Source organism: Neolamprologus multifasciatus, chromosome 11 (genome assembly GCF_963576455.1).
Source record: "Neolamprologus multifasciatus chromosome 11, fNeoMul1.2, whole genome shotgun sequence".
Lineage (NCBI taxonomy): Eukaryota > Metazoa > Chordata > Actinopteri > Cichliformes > Cichlidae > Neolamprologus > Neolamprologus multifasciatus.
The window spans coordinates 14,175,764-14,197,003 of record NC_140449.1 but is presented as its reverse complement, the minus strand read 5'-3'; the positions used below and the strand labels follow the sequence as shown (position 1 = coordinate 14,197,003).

General features: G+C 43.5%; 1 protein-coding gene across 2 annotated transcripts in view; it reads right to left on the bottom strand.

The window, feature by feature from the left end:
- Positions 1-21,240, bottom strand: part of LOC146507967 (nuclear factor of activated T-cells, cytoplasmic 1-like) — a 61,917-nt gene that overhangs the window by 6,351 nt on the left and 34,326 nt on the right. For both annotated transcript variants that reach the window (XM_085177567.1, XM_085177568.1), the window contains exon 9: positions 14,106-14,777. In XM_085177567.1, coding sequence (XP_085033693.1) covers positions 14,106-14,777 — 672 coding nt within the window. The remainder of the gene's footprint in view (positions 1-14,105; positions 14,778-21,240) is intronic.

Sequence of the window (21,240 nt, the reverse complement as noted above, 5' to 3'; positions counted from 1 at the left end):
AAATATTCCCCTGCTGAAAAAAAAGAACGAGGGAAACAAAAAACACGTGCCCTGCTAGGCTTAGTTAAACAGAGTGGCATCCTTTATTAAGCTTCCCTGCCAACGCAATCGGCAAACCGCAGCCTGGACCTGTCAGGACCTATACTCCAGACTGGGTGGCTGGGAGATCTATTTCAGGCAGGTGTGAGAGTGACACAAAAATATGACTGCACTTTACTGTGATGCCAGCCAAGGTGAACAGCTCTATGGACAATTCACCTTTGTGAGGGCCTGCCAGTGTGTCTTGGCAGGGAAAGCTAATTGCTAAATCCCTGCCTCCATTGGGTGTGACTCCGGGCTGAATAAACGTTGACCTCGCTAAAATAACCAGTCTGTATCAACTGTCGTGGAAGATGTTTTTCAACCTGCTAGAAGGCGGTAATGGAGGCAGTTCTAGTATACATCCTGAATATACCAGCGTATGCAAATTTAACACGACTGCTGTCGGTACTTGCAGCTTTTAGAATAACAAATTGACCACGCCTTAAATCACACAAAGGTTCTCTAACTAGGAGTATTATTTCCAAAATTAACATTATATTGTATTAAATTAGACTTAATTTGTGTAATTTGTGATTAAGACCGTAAACTCATCAGCAGAGTGTTTGCTAAAGTGTTTGCTGGACTTCTTTTTGCAACCAGAAAGGTCATTAGAATGAATACAAATTTAGGTCACACTGATTTGCTTTACTTTTCAGAACAGAGGCTACATGTACTATTTTATCTATAAATAGACACAATACATGAAGAAAAAGTAAAGCTGGTCTGTAGTTATGTCTTACTTTCATCTTTTAAAGAATCCAATCCAATGGCTTAGGTATCAAAAACATCATATTCACTCTGCTGCTGACGTAATTTGGAGGGTACAGTATATACAAGCACTGATATAGCGACAGCATAGTTGCTATACCTCACTGTTACTTACTTACAAATTGGCTTCTTTTTATCCAGTAATACAAGCACGCCTGATATGACTTCATTTGGCTTTTCTAAGAGTTCAGTGTGAACCTGAACTGCACTGGGGATTTAGTTAGCATTGTTACGGGATAGTGCTGTGCACTGGGGTTCGATAACAGCCGGGCTTCCTTAGAGAACAGAGGATGCCCTGTGGTCTGGAGAGATGCGGAGCCTCGAGGCCTGAGAGCCTCTTGGAGGTTCCTGCTGTCGAAACACGATCCCCTGTAGTCAAATCAGGCCTGACTGGCAAACACCTGACAGCGAGAGAGAGCAAGAGACTTCACCTCACCCCGGCCTCCGTACGTGACCTCCGTACTTAAGGTTGCAACAACAGGTTCCTGGCAGTGACTTCTGCTCTGCCGCTCGAAGTCTCTTGATACTGAAGAAGTGGAGGGCACCTTCCTGAACTCCCCTTACTTTCACGTGTGCTAGCTGCAGCTGTGTTAGGGTCAAGGACCTTCACACTGTAGCGAAGGTGATTGTTTCCTGTGCTTGCTCGTACCTCCTGTAGTACCACATCGGGTTTTGTGACAGAGAAGAGGAAGTTTCCTTCTATTGTGGCCCCGAGACTCTCAGCAGCACGTGAGGAAGTTTGCCTGAGTCACACAAGTTCTTTCATGTAAACACACAAAAATCGAATCGCCACTCAATCTGTACACTACCTCGGAGTGAGTAAAAGGAGACTAGCTGCGAGGAGGACTCACAGTTAAACCTCATCTGACCTTGTACTTTCATGTGAAATTGATTTGGTGGGGAAGCCGAACTAAAGCTCAAACTTGCCGGAGAGAGACAATTGAATTTCCTGGTACATATTACTTTTGTTTCCCCACTATATCAAATCTTCTCTCGGCCTCAGCAGAAACACTTAATGGACAATTTGCTGCCTCCCACACACAGCTCGAGCGGCTGGACGGAGAGGCTCTGACACAGCGTCACTTATCTTGCGCTAATCACCAGCAGTGTCAAAAATAGGGAGGAGGAGGGGTGAAAGGTCGGAACGCACACGCGCATAAAATGACACAGACAGAGAAGTCAGCATGGAGTAAGTGAAAGAGAGCGAGCGAAACCGAGGGAGACGCAATCCTTATTCCCACAGATAAACACAAATGGAAAGAGACAAAGCGTTCCGCTCATGCTTCATCGTGATAAAGTGCTTCATAAATTCATCTGAGCCTTGCAGGTAGACAGCTTCTAATCCATTGCAGGGATCCCTTTGGGCCTAATGATGTGATGATATGTACAGACAGTATATTTCATCCCCACAGTTAGGCTGATCTGTGAAGCCCCAGGCTTTCCCATGTGGAATCGCTCAGTCTCCTCAGCTGACAGAGGAGTTGGAGAGAAGAAAAAAAAGGGGGGGGGGGGGGGAGACAGGGCCACAGTGAATAGGTTTAAGACAAAGCCGAATTTACCCTGAGAACTGAGGTTTTTTTACAGCTGCCCTGCAACAGCTGCAGAGCACCGGTGTGTGGTGATCTCCTCACGCTGCTGAGGTGAACAGCGATCCCACGAAATTCACTTCATTGATTTTGGACGTGGAGTCATGGCTAGAGATAATCATGAGAGAAATAATAGATGAGGAGCGTAATGGTAGGTAACACATGCCTAACCCTAAAAGTCTTATTTCTGTCTCTCCCACTTTACTATTTTTAGTTTGATTAAATTTTCTCCCCCTCCCCCCAACAAGATTGCCGGGCTATTCAGCTGCCAAAGAGTGGATTAAGAGTAAGCAAGCTATAGACAGGCATTTCTGACCAACAGTTCACCTCTCAGTCTGCGAGTGAGTGCTGCCTGCAGACACGAGCAGCCTTGATGATGTAAAAATAGTGCAAAAGGTCTGCGTCAATTCTTTTGCTGTTAAAAAGCACTATTATCTTAATACGTTGTCAGTGTGTTCGCATTTTGAGAAAAGCTACTCTGTTGTTTAGGGATCAGGTCTTTGTGGTGCATGTTTTTCTGAGACTACAATACATTTACATAGGCAGATTTACCAATTTTGTCATAATGTGTTGTATGTTTAAATCATTTAAATACAAAAGTATTAAATCTTGTGCTGTTTTTTGTTTGTTTCAGTTTACCCCCTGGCTTCATGTGCACCCACTTCCACATTGTCCCATCCCTGAATGAACCTACTGAATCACTACTGATGAGATTGAATTAGAAGGAGTAAATTAGCTTTCTATTTTTTATTTTTTTTAGTGGCACAAAAAAAAAAAGAAATAAAGTATAGAGTGTAAACAGTAAGTGCTCTGATGTCGCTGAACAGATTTCCAATCAATATGTCTGCTGCTGTTTTTAGACAAGGACTCCTGGCTCAGTTGGATGAGAGAGCTGGAGCAGCCTTGAGAAATAATGATGACATACTCTCTGCGCCTCATGTGGAGAGACAAAGTGGAGCTGGGCTCTAATCTCCACCTGAGTCTCCGATGCGCCTCTCCCTTCAGAGTGCACGCTTTATGGCTCTCTGTAATCAGACGAATCAGAAGAGTTCAGGGTTGCCTGCTTCAGCCCACAGTCACCGAAAAGTATCCAAAATTTACTAGAGAGGCTGGAGAACAATGAAACAGCAGCATACCAAATTAGAACCCTAAAGACAACAACTTTTACTGAAAGCCCCACCACTGATATGCTTATTTTGGCCGCCGCGGCGCAGAACCTTTGTCTTTGATCTTGCTTGGTGTGCTCTGCCGCTCCCTATCTCACCTCACTCTGTCTCTCTCTTTGTGAGCCTTTCACTTCCCTCCTCCTCCTCTCATTTCCTCCCAGGCCCAGGAGGCCCGGGTGTACTCGCTTGAGGTCGCTCTCTGGGGAGGATGAGGGGGAGGTGTTTACATGGTTGGAGCTGCTCTCTGGTGCCCTCATCACTGACTTCTCTGAATTTGGCGTGTGAGGCGTTACGAGTGCGTCACGAGCAATAACAGTCTTTGTCTGGCGTTATAGTTCACGAGCATTTTACACTTTTTAAGAAGGATAAAAAAAGGATGCTGCAGTACGAGCCGCACTAGTCGATTGACAGGTGATGTCACAGAATGCGGCGCAGATGCTCGAATGTTTAGCACAAAAAGCGCTTTCTGTTATTTTGATTGCACGGGTCCGCTTGATTGCGTTAAATTGCCTTTAAAAAAAAGTTACCGTGGAAGAATACCACAACAAAACACAGCAATCAAAGTGTTTATCAAACAAAAGCAAACATAAAAGCAACACGCTAAAGAGCTTCTGTGTGTACAGATCATGTGAAATCAAAAGCTCCGTTTCACGCAACTAGCAGAGCATGAATGCATAAAGCAAACACCAAAGCCTGAAAAAAATAGCACCAAACCGAGCAAAACTCGTACATCTCAGCAGCTGAGATATGAAAGGAGACAGATTAAAACCCTTTGCATGGCTCATTACCAATGGGTTTATGGTAAAATAACTCGGCCATCTGATAAACTCGCCGTGATTGATTTGGAATTAGAAACGTATGCTCCCGCCGCAGACGGCTTGGGATTTCACAGCTTTCTTTCTTTTTTTTTTGAATTATGGAACGGAGTCTAAAAATATGAGCATATTGAAACAATCATACTTCAAGCAGGCTGCAGTCGTTTGGGTGAGAATTTGGCAGTGCACCTGCATATAATACAATTTACAACTGCATTTGTAGTGGGCTTCTTTAAATCACCTGTTGCCTGTCAGCTGAAATGTGGGATTTCAGACTTGTTTTCTTCTGTTTATATATAAATTATATTCTCTGTGTCCAAAAAGGCTTACCTCACTGCGAGCTTTATTGTTTGCTATTCATCATTGATGGATGGCTGGTTTTGGTGTAGCAGCAAGTCATGGTCTTAAGTTAACCCGTCTCTTTAGACATCCATGAAAACGCATTAGCTATTGGCATGCTAAAGTTGGACATTTGTTGTCAACCCCAGCGTCTTATTGTTTGTTTTGGCTTGAACGCGCTGATTAAAACAACAGTTGCACTTATCTAGGATCTTGCTGAGCTGGATGGCGGGTTTGCGTAGAGAGATAAGGCACTGAAAAGTATACTAAGCTAACTAAATCTTAAAAAGCTTCTGCTGCTCACAGGAACATGGCCTCTCTCTTTCAGCATCCCCGTGGCGCTCTAGTGATCTCTACTGAAGCTGAGAGTTATCTGATTAACACCCTGTCTGCTCACCCCAACTATTGCCCCTGTAGCTTTAAAGCCTACACTCAGGAGGACACAGAGGGGGAGGCCCTCCTTGGGGCACATCATGGATTTATTCGCTGGAAGGTAGGGAGAGCCAATCGTGGCCAAATATTCTCTTATCTCCTTTCCAACACCCTTGACCTCGCTTTGATTTTCATAGACAAGCGTACATCCATCTGGAGACTGTATAGCTGTCAAGAAACCCAGACTGTCTCAGAGCTGAAGGTGAAGACAGCTACACTTTCGCAGACAGTGGGTGAAACGGAGACATTGTTGGCCACCTGTAAATCACAGACGCACATCTTCACCTGCTTCTGTTCGCGGTGTTTAATATCTTACAAACTCAACAGTTGGTGGTGAGAGAACCTTCCACTTGAATAACTTAAAAGAAACGAGAGCCTGCGCTGCTACTCCATCCTACAGTAAATCTAACTGATCTAATTAAAGTGTACGTGATGTTTTCATTCACATAGAGCTTAGACACAGAGCTTTCCAAGTCCAGCTCCCCGCAGATTCGTCATGGCTGATTTACTACATGAGCAGAAAGAATTAGTTTGTCCTCTAGTAGTAGGAACTGTGGGGTCTATCAGAAAAGTATGTTTGCAGTTTTTAGGGCTGAAAAATAATAGCATCGCTCTCTAGCAGGAGACTCTTTGTAAATGTAGATAATGGCTTTAATAGTGGTTAATAAAAAATTTACCAATGCCAATTAACCACAGAGTTTTTTTTCTTCTGCACACCCCAAAAGTTAAAGATTAATAGCTTATAACCTACAAGACATTAATAACCTACAAGAACTATAAAGAATTAATGAAGTCATTAGTTACACACTGTATGAAGAGTGAATTATTAAAAAGTCTTACTAATACATTTCTATAGTAATGCTTCATTGAAACTTTCTCTCTTCACCATCACTAACGAGCAGATTACGTTTTCAGAGCCCAAAGTTTAACTGTAGGCAGAATTTTCTTTTCTTTGAACCTTGAAAGAATCTTGAATCTTGAATTTCTTTAAAGTGAAATGAAGAATTTACACGGCTGACAACCAGTGTTGGGGTTAATGTTTTCCAGGCGTTAGCAATATAATGCACAAAAGACATAAAGGAACTTTCTTTTTTTTCTTCTTGCACTCTAAAATCAGCTGATTTCAATTCATTTGCAGTAGGAGGAAAATGTTGGAGTGGTCTGCAACCTTTCAGGACTGGCAATATGGGCATTATTTTTAATGCCCGAAAAGGTAAAATACAAACTGTATCTATGACAGAAACAACTGCATTATACTGCTAACACAACTTTGGCTTGTTGCAAGCACCTGCACAGACAGCATGCTAACACAAAGCTAGCAAAGAATCCAGGGGGACGATAAAGAACTTAATTTCTGTGTCTTTACAGTAGTAATTGTCTTTTGTTATATAATCTTTCAATACCACAAAGCTTAATAAAATGCTTCACTAAAATCCACAGTAAAGGGTTTTCTTATGCTTTTGGAAATAAGCAATCAAAGGATTTTCCTTTATGTTACCATGTTGCTTCGGGCTCAGCTGAGTACAATCTGAGAATTGGGGGGCCAGTTGAGGTGTAAAACCTCCACGGGTCATATGTCAATAGCAGGACACTCACAGTTCAGTGGTTACGATCATCCCCTCCAATGAGAGAAACCCATTCACCCACTGCTCTCTGCAAGTGGTCGCTGCTGGGGCAGGAAGAAAATGTGATCTTTCACTTTGGTTGTGTTTTTCTTTCTTTGACTTTCAGTGTCTTGGTTATAACAGCTTTAGCTGTGAAAAGAGCTCATAGTGTCCATCTGTTTGCGTGTGTGTGTGTGTGTGTAAAGAACAGGGGCGATGGAAGCCAGGGAAAATCACCAAGATTACATGCTACTTTCTTCCACCTCAGATTTTCCCCTCTTTCTCCTCCATCTCTGTCTGTGTCTTTGTCTACTTTATTTCTATGCCTGACCTGCTTCTCCACATGCTCGCTGAATATTCCTGGATGTGAGGGGATGATGAGCATCTCCTGGCCTAAAAAATCTGAAACTTCTGATAAACTCCTCATGAGTACAGGAGCGCGCTAAGAAAAAAAGAAGAAAAAAGAAGAAGAATGAAATTCTGTGCCTCCGTTCCTCTCGGTATATTTACAGTGATTTGTCATTAAACTTAGTAAAAGGAAAGGCCATGCTCGTTTGGCTTATATTCTTTTATGTGTTACTACTCTCTCCTTTAAAAGTTTAAATCTTTATCTCCCACCCTCTTATAAATTCTGTCTTGATGCTCCTTCTCCGTCCTTGTGTTTTGTCTTTTTGACTATCTCCCCCACGTTCTGCTTTCTGAAGCATTTGTGCATAGAGGAGACAGTGTACTCTGCCAACTGTTGCAAAACCCAACGGCTTTCCCCATCCCACCCGCCTGGAACAAACCTCTCTGTTGACATCCGTCGCTAAAGGATACAATTTCACTGACATAACAAATTTCAGATGGGAAGCTGTTATTAAGTGGTCTGGGAAGGAGACCTGCTCCTGTTTACTGATGCCGCAGGTATTTATATCCCCTAAATACATATGCTAGGAGCAAGCATCTCACTGTGGTTACTACTCTACGTTCAAATGGAAGATCCTCGGGCAAGACCCTCTCTAAGCTCCTGGGCTGCTGTCCAGGAGTTGTTCCTGACCCCAGACCTCCCTGTTAAAAGACTAAAACAAAAAAAATGCTTGATTTTAAATCAGTTGTGCTTCTTGGGTGTTTGTATGGACTGTATGAGTTTTCCATGTGCTCATATTATTTAATGCCAGGAGGAAATATCCAAGATTCAGGGCAAATTTATGGTTTCTGTGACTGCGCAGCATTTGTGGTGTTCAGAGAAAGACTCACTAACTCCACAGAGGAACAATGTTTTAAGGTTGGTGATGAATTATTGTGGACTGGACAAAATGTTTATGTCATAAAAAAACAAAATACCAGTCGAATCACCGAGATCACTGAGGAGGCTTGAGTTGTGCAACTGGCACGAACCCGCCTTTCCCCACGGATGATGTATACTGAAACAGCCTTGAGTGTCAGCTAAAATGTCAAAATGAACAGATAAAAGCTTGGATGCAGCTGAATTCACAGCTTAAATGCAGCCTTCAGAGCTTCATGGAGGAAGGAGACCTGCTCGGAAATCATCCAGTCAGAGCCGTCAACCACACTGACATTTGTCATGTTACGATTCAGTAATGAGAGTGTCTGGCATGAGGTGGTAGCTCTATGATCACAGATATACACAGGAAGATCCCAAGCCAAGCCACAGGCCCTGTCTCAGTCCTGACCTGCTGTGATCCATGTGGCTCGGTGGCTTTTCAGCACGTGTTTCCTAAACCTCAGAATGTGAGCCACATAAACCGAGCCTCTAAACGGCTGTGTCAGGAGAAACTATAAGAAATACATGACATACGATGAACTGGAATAATATAGCCTTAATGAATAGACTCAGATGAGTCTGGAGAAGGATGCATCTAGTGCGCCATGTGACTTTACTCTGCTATATGTGATTGCATGCTTCGCCGAAGTCCGTTTTCCTATTGATGCCAGGTAATATGCTTCCACAGAAGGCCACACAGTGCGCGACGAAGAAAAAATAAGACACCGTTCTTTACGGTAGCAGTTCTGCGTCACGCACTTCTGATATTTGGCAAAAGAAACGCGAAACCCATTCAAAAATAGATTCAAAGTCTTTCATCTAAATGTGTCCGTGTGTAGATCCCAGACACAAAAGAAACCCAATTTGTTTAGATAATTTAGCTGCACATTTTCAGCAGACGCATTCTTTCTCGGTGACTGTGGATATTATGACGGAGCGACTGAAACCAGACCAGATCCACTGGCTCAGCTGCAAGGGTTTGGGGTGCACACACACACACACACACACACACACACACACCTACACACACACACACACACACACACACACACACACACACAGGCATTAAAGCCAACCTGTTGCGGTAATAAATGGATCGAATTCGTACAGATTCATCTTGCTGCGTCTATCAGAACTATAATAATATTCCCAATGGTTTTATAAAGAGCTTAAAATCAAAGCACAAATAAGGTAACCCCATTGCCACTGTCATATGTAACCACTTGGATCCAATCACTTGCTAAACTGCGAGCAATCTTGGGCAATAGGGTCTGTAATTGAGTGGGTTTCAAAATGTGTTACAAAAAATATATTATGATCACAACCAGGAATCTACATGCTCTTATGTTCAGCCAGCGGGACAGACATAAAAGAGATGTAAAAGGAAACAGAGCTAAGGTAATCTAGAGGACTTCCACTCAAGTGCAAATGTATTTCTCTTCAGCAAGGACACCACTGAATTCCCTGGGTCCCATTAATGTACCTCCATTTTAACTCCTACACATCAGATTGTAAATCAGCAAGTTTAACCACACTGTTATGTGCTTTATGAGAATTACTTCATGTATCCAGCTGTGTGCTGCGACAGGGTCTAAAGATTATTATTAGTAGTAGTATTATTACTATTATTTTTTATTTTTTATCACCAGCATGCTATCATCTTTTCCAGTGCTATGAAAATAACTACAATTAACAAGCTCATGGGATCAAGCAAAGCATTTACTTACACTTACACAGCTCATACCACAAGTTGATCTTCGTATTTACCGAACAGCATATTCTCTAAAGTGCTTAGTAAGGCCTGTAGTATCTGATAATGGGTAATAAGAGCCAAAGCTGCTCAATTCACACAGTAAAAATAATGGTTTTTAATCTTAATGAGAAGAAATTGAAGCTAATCTATTGCTGATCCCAGATGTGTAGTTGTTGATCCATAGCTTTGATGGTCTTAAAGGCCAAGCCAAGAGTGCACCCACCTATTAATTTTTCCCATGACTGTAAAACTTCTGCAGCAAGCCCAAACTTTTACTTATACTTCGCCACGTCAAGGGCTGCCAGGAAAACGGGATTCCTAATATGAGAAGGCAGCAATAACAATAACAGTAAAATATCCACATCCTCTTTGTGGCCATAAATAATAAAAAAGCCATCACGCGTTTTCTTGTACCCGTCAATATCACTATGTGTAGAAGGAGACTATGTTCTAGGCATTGCACTTAACCACAAGACAGCCTTTCTTTCTGTATACTATTAGCTGAAGCTTGACCTGCTCCCAAAAGGCCAGCGGGTCAGAGGTGGAGTGGTGTGAAAGCACACGATGTCACTTACAGTGCTTCCACATCTAAGCCGAGTCGACCAACTAATAGCGAAAAAACACGCACGCACGTATACTATACTAATGCTGTCTAAACATACAGGAGTAGCCCTGCTTTAGTGAGTCCCATTAGGCACTTCAACCCCCAAATCTTGCAGTCTTCTGCCCCCCTCCCCAATGAAGCCTTGCGGCACACTCCAATGTTAGCGACTCAGCATGTTTTCAGCGCAGTGAGGACGCACGCTCAATCATCATTAGGGGTTTTGCGGAGTCCTGGGGTCTGGGCACCTTGCCAGGATGTGTAAAAGTTTCCATGAAGAATGCTTTGAGTTGCCTTCAGAAGCACTGGTGGTGGACAGGGATCCTCGGGAAGGCTATAATTCCGCTTTTGTTGCTGGGGGTTGGGAGTTGGGCAGCGAAGGAAGGAGGAAAGAAGGATCAACAACAATTCTGTTTTCAGTTAGTAAAAAGCACACTAGTTTTGAATTGAGGAGGAAACAATCGCAATCCCCCCCCCCCCCCCCCCCCCCCCAACGCTCCCATCTGAAAAACTACCTTGCAACACAAGGAAACCAGAGCACATATGTCAAATGTCAGAAATCAGCAGAGGCTGGTTTGCACTCTGTGTTTTTCTTATTTTAGGGAATAAGGGCCCTCTGTTTCCCAGAGAGGCAGGTGGTAGAAATCTGGCTCTCTGATTAACAGTAGTTCCTTTGCTGCGTGCTGCATTCAGTTACGTTTCATGATATCACCCATCACAGCAGCAGCTAATGAGACAGGACACACGGCAGCAGCCTCATAGGCCCCGAATGCCTCACACTGCCAACACATCGCCTCTGCTCTACTCTACTCTACTCGCAACCACAGCAAAATACCTATAAACAGCAGGAACAGGTTTCCAAGGCAAGAAAAATAAGTCTCAGAATAGTAGCTTAGGTTTGTGTAACCTGTGTTTTTCATATGTAGACCAAGATATGTCACAGGAAGCGATGTCACCAGAAGTGCGCCTTAAAATATATGACAAAAACATGCTGTCATTAAAGCTTTCTTTTCTTTTTTTCTTTTTTGGCTTAATTAGTTCAGCTAACAAGACAAACGTAATCCTTCAGACCGAGTTATTCATAAAATTCTATTTGTGTACCCACTGATCTCATTTGACTGCCATTTTTCTAGCTCATAAAGTACAGATAGCGGGCTGCGAGTAAGTACGAAACGTCTGAAATCGTTGCTTTTACAAGAGCCCCACTATGAGTTGTTTACCACAGTGAGTCAACAATGCAACAAGGCGTAGTCGCCTAGCAGAAGGGTGTTTCAGCCTCTTCTCGCCTCCATTCCCTAAACCACGCTGATATTTGGCCTTAATTCCAGGTAGGAGAAGTGAGGCTGTAAGCAGGTGAGAGCCAACATGCCACTGAGTGAAAATGGGAGCTCCAACGGTGATCTGACTGCCAACTGGAGTCTTCCCATAAAACCTCATTGCAGAAAAAACAAAAAAGAACCATCATATCATGGCTCACACTGAAGTTAGTAATGCTTCTATCGCAGCAGAGGGAAGAGTTCAGCACTTTACAATGGAGACTGTGTCTACAGCAGTTAGGGGTGTTTACATCTCAGACCCCCTCCCTGCTAACCCAGCTCCTTACGGTACAGTAGCTCACCGTTGATAAGTTGAGTGATTTCTCAGGGGCTGTGTAAAACCTGGGCCCAGCCAGAGAGACACATTTCCTCTGGCTGATGAGAGTCGGGAGGCCTCAGTGTTAGGGCGTGGGAGGTGCACTGCTCTTGGGGAAGATCAAGTGTGCTCCTGCCGACTCCAAATCACGGGCTCCCCAACTGCTTGGGAGGAACGCTTTTTCTTCAGGGCCGGTGTTAAATCACCGCTGCCGCGGTGAGGTCATCTGCTAGTCTTCTTTCTTTAATTGAGCTTGCTAACACACGGCTGTAATGCGTGCGGACGGGGGAGTGAGACGCCGGGTTGAGCTGCCTTCCGATCCTATTTATTTTAGCTCAGGGCTCATTTGAGGGGTTTTGGATAGGGTCGGGCCTTGGAGCAGCAGATGCCTTGGCAGTATGCTGTTACCACCGCACACTTACCAGGACTCCAAGAGTTTACCACAGATGCTTGCACAGACGTTAGGTGATGTAAACGGCAGCACGCTGAGGTTTTCAAGGGGCTGCCTCACTGTCTTTGGTCAATCAATACACATTCCTGTGCGTCCCTAATGTAGCTATAATCGCAGGCCGAATACATTTGGCCACCGGGTCGGAGGAAGACTGAGCTTGCTAAAGTGACAGAGAATGGAGTAGCGGGGAAGAGAAACAAGGTTACTTGGATGAGCACTGCCACGTCGGTTGATGTAAAAGGACCCGTTTGGCTAGTAGAAAACTCAAAATAAAGCTATCGTTTTACTTTATTCAATTAATGCCCACGTGAACGCTTCTGCTGCCGTAATTATTGAAAGCAACAGGAAAGGATTCAGCTTACATCTCCAGACGGTCCAGATTTGTATGAATTCAAAGAGGAAAAAGTCTAAAAGATTTATTTACTTTGGTTGTTTTTTTAGAGGAAAGAGAAAGTTTCAAATCAGTTTATAGAGCTGATAAGGGGCAGACATCCCTCCTGTGTCTGTATTGTCTGTTTATGAGATAACGACTAACGGGACTCATCAAGACTGACAGATATGCTGACAACTGCTTTTCAACTCAATTACAGTTCCACAGCAAAACTCCCCAGGTCCCCTCATGCCTATCACCCCTGTAGTCCCAGAGCTGTTGAGTGAATGCATATGAGCTCATACACACACATGCAACAACATTAGTTTACTGAACAAAAGGTGCACAGGAAGGGTGATATTCCTGAGTTCAATGCGGTGGCGCCTCCCTCCCCTCTCCACCACCTCTAGTAGTTTGCAGGCAGATTTTAACAGGTCAAGCTGGCTGGATGCCAGGGATGTGCTCTATGGATATATATCATAACAGCAAGTGGAGCTTCTGCTAACACAGATAACAGGTTGCTGCCCTTAGAGACACAATGTGCAATGGACACAGGAGGCAATAAACCCAACCATATGGTCTCTTGGGTGTGACTGCTTTCATTGCTAGAGGGAGACTGGTGACCCCACAGTCTCCCCTGATGACGACAGCTGCATGGTGTGGACTCCGTGGGGAAATGACGGGAAAACAAAGCCTCTGCCTCCTGCGTCCCAGCATCCCTCCCAGATATTTGGGGGTGGCGATGAGGAGGGGGTGGGCCGGCTCAGGAAACCCCTACCCATTGTTTTGCTTCCTTCATTAGTCGTTGTGTCAACAGTTTGGATCGCTACGCGTGTGCCACTGTTTTTGTTCGGCTGCACCCCGGCTGACCCCAGTGCTGTGATGTTTTGACAGATTGTTTCAAAATCCCATCAAGGCAATTTACCGTTTGAAAGTCAAGCTGCCATTCGGACAACATAAGCTGGCTGGCACATTAAAACCAAAAGCAAATAAATCCGCTGGGCCTAAAATTAAACAAATCTGACGTAAATATGCTGCCAGAATTTTTTTCAGGAAATACTCTGAGGTGCAGTAGGGTGCGGCCGTGCGTGAGGGCTTGCAGATAAGAAAAAGCTGTTAAATAAATGTGATGTGTTGCGGAAACAGCCAGTTTTGGCACGGACAGTGACCTCATAAAGAGAAACGTATAACTTTATTTAGTTATTATTCTGGACAATGTGCATACATTGCAGGAACTCACCGTCATCTAGGTACATCTGGTCCAGTTCCTGGGGCTCCTGCTTGACGGTGATGGCCATCGAAGGTGGGCTGGCATCCTCAGGTAGCAAGCTTGGTGACCTCCCTCCAGCTTGGGCTGAGCCAACTGCCGCCTGTGCCTGAGTGGGGCTGTAGGCCTGAACGAATGGGCTCTCCGCAGGCCCAACTGGAGTGGAAGGGTGGGACGCTGGGGAAGATGAGGGGCTGCTGTTGGTATAGATAGGGTGGTAGTTATGGCGTCCTGGGCTGTTGAGGTGGTTGGGGCTACCCTGGGAGTGGAGCAACCCTAGAGAAGAGTTGTTATCTGGCGAAGATGGGTGGGCGAGATTAGGGTGGCCAGGGTTGTCCTGAATAGGGGGTGCTACCATGGGTCCCAGTGGTGCTGCTGCGTGGGTGGGGCTGTTGGGGAGGCACTTGCTGAATGCCACAGGAGACAGGTCATGAAGGGTGGGGCTTGAACTGGGGGGTGACGATGGCATGGCAGCATGGCGAGGTGGGCACGAAGGGTAGCCCCCAACCAGGCAGGCTTCAGGGTCGGCCACAGGGATGATGGGAGTGAGTCTTGGCTGGCTGTAGTAGGGAGTGGAATGAATGGAGAGCCCCACGGTACCCAGAGAATCATATTCATCGTGGGGTTCTGTCTTTATGATCGGCACTGATGGGGGAAAGTAGAAAGAAAGAAAGGAGAGGTTATAAAACGTGCAGGGAATCCACGTGGCGCAGTGAGCGTATGACTGAGGCTGAGTAAAGCATCGAGCAGGCAGAACTGCGCCTGTGATACCCTTTATAATCCAAACAAACAACCACCAGTGGATCTGGGCTCAGCGTCAACTTGGCAGAGTCCTCTAACAGAGAAATCCTTACGCCTCCTCTTTTGCCACCCATCTTTACCACACCGTGAAAAAAAGCAAAAGAATAGGGAGGAAAGAAAAATGGATGAGTCATCAGTGTGGAAAGCCACAGCTGGCTCTAATAATGAATAGGACCTATTTTCTTTGGACTCTCCTCCAGCTCTGATATCCAATAAAAGTACTTTAAAGCAGTGGAGTGCTGCTGCTGTTGCTGCTGCTGCTGCTCAGGACCCCCAGGTTTCCTCCACACTCCAGAAGTAATCGTTTCTCTCAGGACCAAAAAGATAGTGGTGGTGGTGGTGGGGTGGCGGGGGGGGGGGGGGGGGGGGGGGGTGAAAAAAAGGAGATGATTTGATTTTGATTAGGCTGCCTGAGCTGCTTAAGAGGTTGCAGAGCTGTGCCTGTGGTTTCAGGAGCTTCAGACCTCAGCTAATGCAGAGAGTGCAGTGACCCCATTTGATCATCCTGCCTGCTCCCTTCTAACTTCTAATCCAGTGCAGACTGTCTGCGTTGTTTCCTGATTACTTCTGACTGACAGGTATCACATACTTCCTCTTCACTGTCAAGAAAGGTTTTCTATTAATTGAAAATTTCAATCACAATCCGAAGCCTTCATAAACAGCGGCGTGTTTATGGACCGGGTTGAGTGACGGAGAGGGATCCATATTAACAAGCTCACTGCTGAGTTATTATATAAGTACATATGCACAGGCTGTGCCAGCACAAAAGTAATAGGCCCGTGTTAAGATACCCAAATGCACAGCAAAGGCTTCTGAGTCACAATGGACATACTGTTTATTCCTAGCAATTGTTAAAATGTGTTAATGGGTGTGGTGACTGTTTGGTGCCAGCCATTAAAAAGTTTTTGGCTAAATGTACTTCGTAGTGACATTTACTTGAAGCTGTCAATATGAATAAGATGTATGTGTGTATGATTTTTGTACATTATAGAACCTTTTACTGACAGAAAAAAGGCAAATTGTCCCTTACTGTGTCAAAAAAAAAAAAAGACATCTAGGTATGTGAGAGTTTGGTCTGAAAAGGCACCAAACGCGTCTGTAGCCTCCGGGGTGCTACAGAGCAGCGATAACGCGGCAGGGAACACATTTACGTCAGCCTTGTCTGCTTTCAGAGCCCAGAGACCAGGCTTGGTGTCTGGGGCAGCACGGTGAGGCGAGTCCCATGATGCACAGGCCTCCTCTCCGTGGCCTGGGGAATAACAAGTGAGTCACATGCTCACATAACATCCACAGTTACTTCCCTCCAGATTGTCTTTGTCTCCTGTGCCTTTTTCTCTGGTGTGAATGGACAGAAGTGTGCCAAGGAGCCGAGGGTGTGATATCAGAGTGGAAATGTCATAAAATGAGACCATTTTCATATTTTAGCTTGGGGTCCCGATCTGCATTGCTGCCTCTAATTTGAAACACATTTAACCTTCTGCCATATGAAATCAGTCAAAAAAACCCGTTAAATATTTAAAGAACATCGAGCTTAACGGATCCTGAAAACTGATACAGTATCTTGTTTCAAATGTCTCCTTGCAGAAGTTAAATGAAAAAAATAAAATAATTACAATATATGAAAGTTGCATACATCCAGAGTAATTTATTGCATGTACAGATGCCTTTCACCAAAGATTGCTGTCATTATTTAAGTATCTGAGCACATGTGAAATATACAGCAATTGCAACCTCGCTGTCTTCTATTCTTGGATTATGACATTGACCAGCTGCCAGAAAGAGTGTTTTTACAGCTTTGTCTTTTTATCCTATTAGACAATTTTTATGAAATTGTGTCATAATTAGTGTATAAAGTCTGGCGTTATAGCCCAACATGTGTTTTGTAAGCTCACTGTGACCTTGACCTTTTAAAACCAAGTTCTAATCAGGTTGTCCTTGAATCCACATTTGGGCCTGGTGCATCGCCGTTCCTCATTTCTCATTCAGCATAATGGGACGGCTGTTTGACATGTTTGACTTATGTAGGAAAAGGCTGTTCATTAAGAGTAAAGGAAATTCTAAGCATTGTTTTTTACATTAAGCAAAACCTCCACCTGCCTGTTTTCCAAAGTTGCAAACATTTTCTCCAAAATTCCAACTCCTCCCTCCTCGATTTATAAACAGACGTGTTTCCTCCAGCTTGGTCCATCTCTGTGTCTCCTATCCACTTTATATGAGAACTAAGAAAACAGATTCACCGGGCCCAGTGCAACTTCAGCTGGCTTCTATTTCCTCCCAACCTGGGGGTTATGGCCCACAGACTGTTGATGCTCCGCACATGGTTTTCTCTCCATTTCTGGCAGTTTTCCCTTCTGTCTGCTTGTATTGAACTGATCAGGAATGATCTAGGTATTTTACTGAGCACTTGTGGGATGGGAATAGGGACAGTGATGTGTGTCTGTATCTGTTTATTTCATTAAAAAAAGCAAGCAGGGCTTATGTGAGCTTTATAAAACACTTTCTAAAGAAGAGCATCTGTACTTCTGGGCAAATTCAAGAGGTATTTTAGGATGCAATAGGTTCTAACACTCTTTTCCACTGGTAAAATATGATACTATTACGCCACTGTGAAAAACATTTTAAGAAATTCTGGACACACCTCATACTATCGGCATGAATCTCCCGTGACATTTAACATGGAGCAGGTGGTAGTTCATTAACTCAAAGGTACCTCGTGCACCGTGTCCCACTGTGTAGGCAATCTGGACACACAGCATACCGTGGGCTTTGGTATACTGTAGGTTAGTGTAAAAACACCCAAAGCTGCAGACCTGACAGAAACAGTTCAGTCATTGTCCAGATTTTTTTTTTTTTTTTTAGAAAAACATGACTGTGCAAATATTTACAACAAAAGATCAACGTGTGGTTCATTAACTTTTCCTGTATGTGTCACAGAACATGTTTCTGGCTCTACCCTCTCCAGCTCCAACCACAGACTGATGCAGTGATGGTGGGGGAGAGTGGGCAGCCATTTGCGTTAAGAATAGAACTTGATATTACAGAGGAATCTCCAAACGGCCTGTAAAAATAAAGGGGTTCCGAGAAGTTCTTGGCCCGAGCATTGGTCACTGCCAGCATTTTTTAGCATTTGTTGTTTAATGTGGTTGGTGAAAACTGTTTCTTATTTGAAGAGCAACACGTCACATCTCTACACACGCAAGAATTATTGGACGGGAGCTCGGAAAAGGGAAGCTCATTCTGGGAACCAGACGACAGTTGTTCTGCATGTACATCTCATCATCACAGACAGGCACTTAGGCTTCAACCGCAAATGCTGCTGATGGTATATTTAAACAATAGCAGTCTTCTCGACTCATCGGCTAAATGCACCTATACCTCATAATCAGTACATCCCGATGGAGAAACATTTTTTCCATAACGGGTATAACTCTTTTTTTCTAAAGATTCTAAAAAATAATCTTTATTTTGTTCTGTTAAGGGAAAGGTCAACTTGTATTCACTTGGACACAGGCGGGGGTTGCTTTGTGTATATCATAGACTGCATATAAAAGATAGCTATCTGGTCTTTAAGTCTAACGTCATTAGCTATGTCTGGGCCCAAACACTGCTGCAGGTCTCCAAGTCAAACGATCACTGCAGCATTACTGAGAGTTGAAAAACTGTCTAAATTCTTTCATCTGTAATAAAATGATCAGTGTGGCTACTCTACCAGGTGTAACAATTAAGTTTAAGGCATCCATGAACAAAGAATTTATGAAGTTTAACAGAGTTAGAAGTTAGCAGAGAGTTAGCTCGCTAGCTCGCTAGCTTCCATCTAAATATAATATACCATGTTCAGACTGAGGGATTTCTGAAACAAATTAAGACGTACAGCTCTGCTATCACTTCCAACATAAATGAAGACAGAAAACTAAACAGCAGTGAGTTTTTTAGGGTTACTGAAGTTTGGCTAGCTGGTATATAATGATGTGCTACGTGATTGCTAGCAACACAGCTATGTTAGCATAATATAAACAGTAAAGCTGGAGGACGAACGCTAACAAACGGAGGACTTTTTTCCACTCAATAAAAGTTGAGGTGAGGGTTCCCGATGGTTGCAAATGCAATCTCATGGCAGGACGCTGTAAACGGATCAAACTTCAGTCAGGAGAACAACTTAGATAATCCATCCACAATACGAGGTTAGTCATTAATATACATATGCATGGGCTGAGCTGTAGTTACATCGTAAGGTTTAAAAAAACTCAGCTTTAAATTGAATAGTGGTAACAAAAACCGAGAGAGGCCGACAGTGATCACTGACTGTTTTTAGAGGCTTGTTGAGATTAAATAGAACAAGATACAAAGCATTAAAACATGATAAAAGCACAACAGCCTTATTAAATGCAGAGTAGTTTGGGCCCGGAAGCAGGATTCATCACATCATCACTTAAAGGCCGGATAGCCACCACAACAATCTCTTAACTTTAAAATGAAAACCATCATCTCTTATTTTCTTCTTTTGATGTAAAACATGACTATATTTGGACTAGTGGTTTGATTGCTAAATTATCAACTAATACTATGAAGTTTGGTTATCAAGGGTGTCTCCTGAGATACCTTCTAACTACAAACATATAAATAATATACTGGGATTTTACTCACCAAAACTGGAACGCAGACTTCTTAGATATGTCGTTGATGCAATTGTGTGCACAGAAAGTCATTAGAGCGACACCACAATCAGGACAGAGAGGTTAGCCTAGCGGGCAGCTAACAGTCCAGCTAGCGGCAGCCAAATGTCAGTCACAGTTGTCCCAAATAATGAAACTTTAAGCCTAATGTGATACATAATGTGATACATACAATTTATATAGTCAGAAATTAGGAATTAGACATACAGACCAAAACAGTTTTTGCACTATTTCTGCTAAAATGTAAGTCTATTGGTATTACCGACCCATCAGGTTGCGGCAGACAGCTGCCCCTCCCTGAGCCTGGTTCTGCCGGAGGTTTCTTCCTGTTAAAAGGGAGTTTTTCCTTTCCACTGTCGCCAAAGTGCTTGCTCATAGGGGGCCATATGATTGGGTTTCTCTCTGTATGTATTATTGTAGGGTCTATCTTACAATATAAAACGCCTTGAGGCAACTGTTGTAACTATGACTGTGTTGTGTTGTGATTTGGCGCTGTATAACTATATTGAATTGAACTGAACTGAATTATTACCTTCCTTAGCAGCCAGCCTAAAGGAACTGCAGTAATTGGCACTTCCTCTAACAGTTTTCTGCTTTGTATACACAATTCCCCTCTTCCTCACTTACATAGAGCATGTCCATTTTTTTGCAATATATTAGCATGGCAATGTCTCAAAATTCCGCAGCATCCATCTATTGCTATCTTTCCACTGCATCTGACAGGCCTAATATAAACTTCTTAATTAACAACAGAGGCAGTGAACATACAGATCTGCTGAAATAATGATGCCTGTTGAAATAATATGTCTGGTGTACTTGCGGGGCAAAATATAGCAAACAGTTTGTTTGTTTTATTATCCCCCCCCCTCCGGATGTGTTTTGTTCTTCAAATGCAGGTATCAATGTTTAGCCGCAGTATTGCCAACCACATATGCATTAGTGTCAAAGAATAACAAGATGGTCACATGACCTGAATGGAAAATAAAGGTGGTTTTCACTAGCATCTGGGTCCCAGAGAGTGTTTGCTTCATCCTTCCGCTGTTTTAAACAAGTTGGGCTATTTTAAGGTTTTGGTTTGCTTTTTATAGATGAACAGACAGCAGAGTGTGAAAGAAATGTTCTTTCTAAACAACGTCAGAGACCACAACTGTGCTTGAAGTGGGACATAGGGCCGGAAGAGTCTTTTCATACGAGTGAGCAAAAAAAAGAAGAAGTAAAAAAAAGTGTCGACAGCAATGTGTGTCTATGCGTGTGTGTGGGTGTCCTCCTCCGCAGCCCACCCCGAGTACATGGCCGCAGTGTTGGTTGTTTCACTCACTGTTGACACACACACACTGAAACCCTCAAAAGCAAACAGCTTCACTAGGGTTTCCTCATTCTCTGCTGCAGTATTGAAACTGTGAAACTATTGCAGTCATCACTGTGCACACTGTGTCTGTTTGTGATAATTAGAACAATTTTAACATTGTGGTCAAAAAAATAAAACCAAAGTTTTTACCAGGTAGATCACAACTATGGAACTCAAGCTCTGTGTTCTGCTTCACCTGCTATCTCCCAACAGAGTCTCTGTTTTTCATATGATCAGCTGTACTTTTTTAATGCGTATGCTGTATCTGAAAATAGAACTCAAAAAC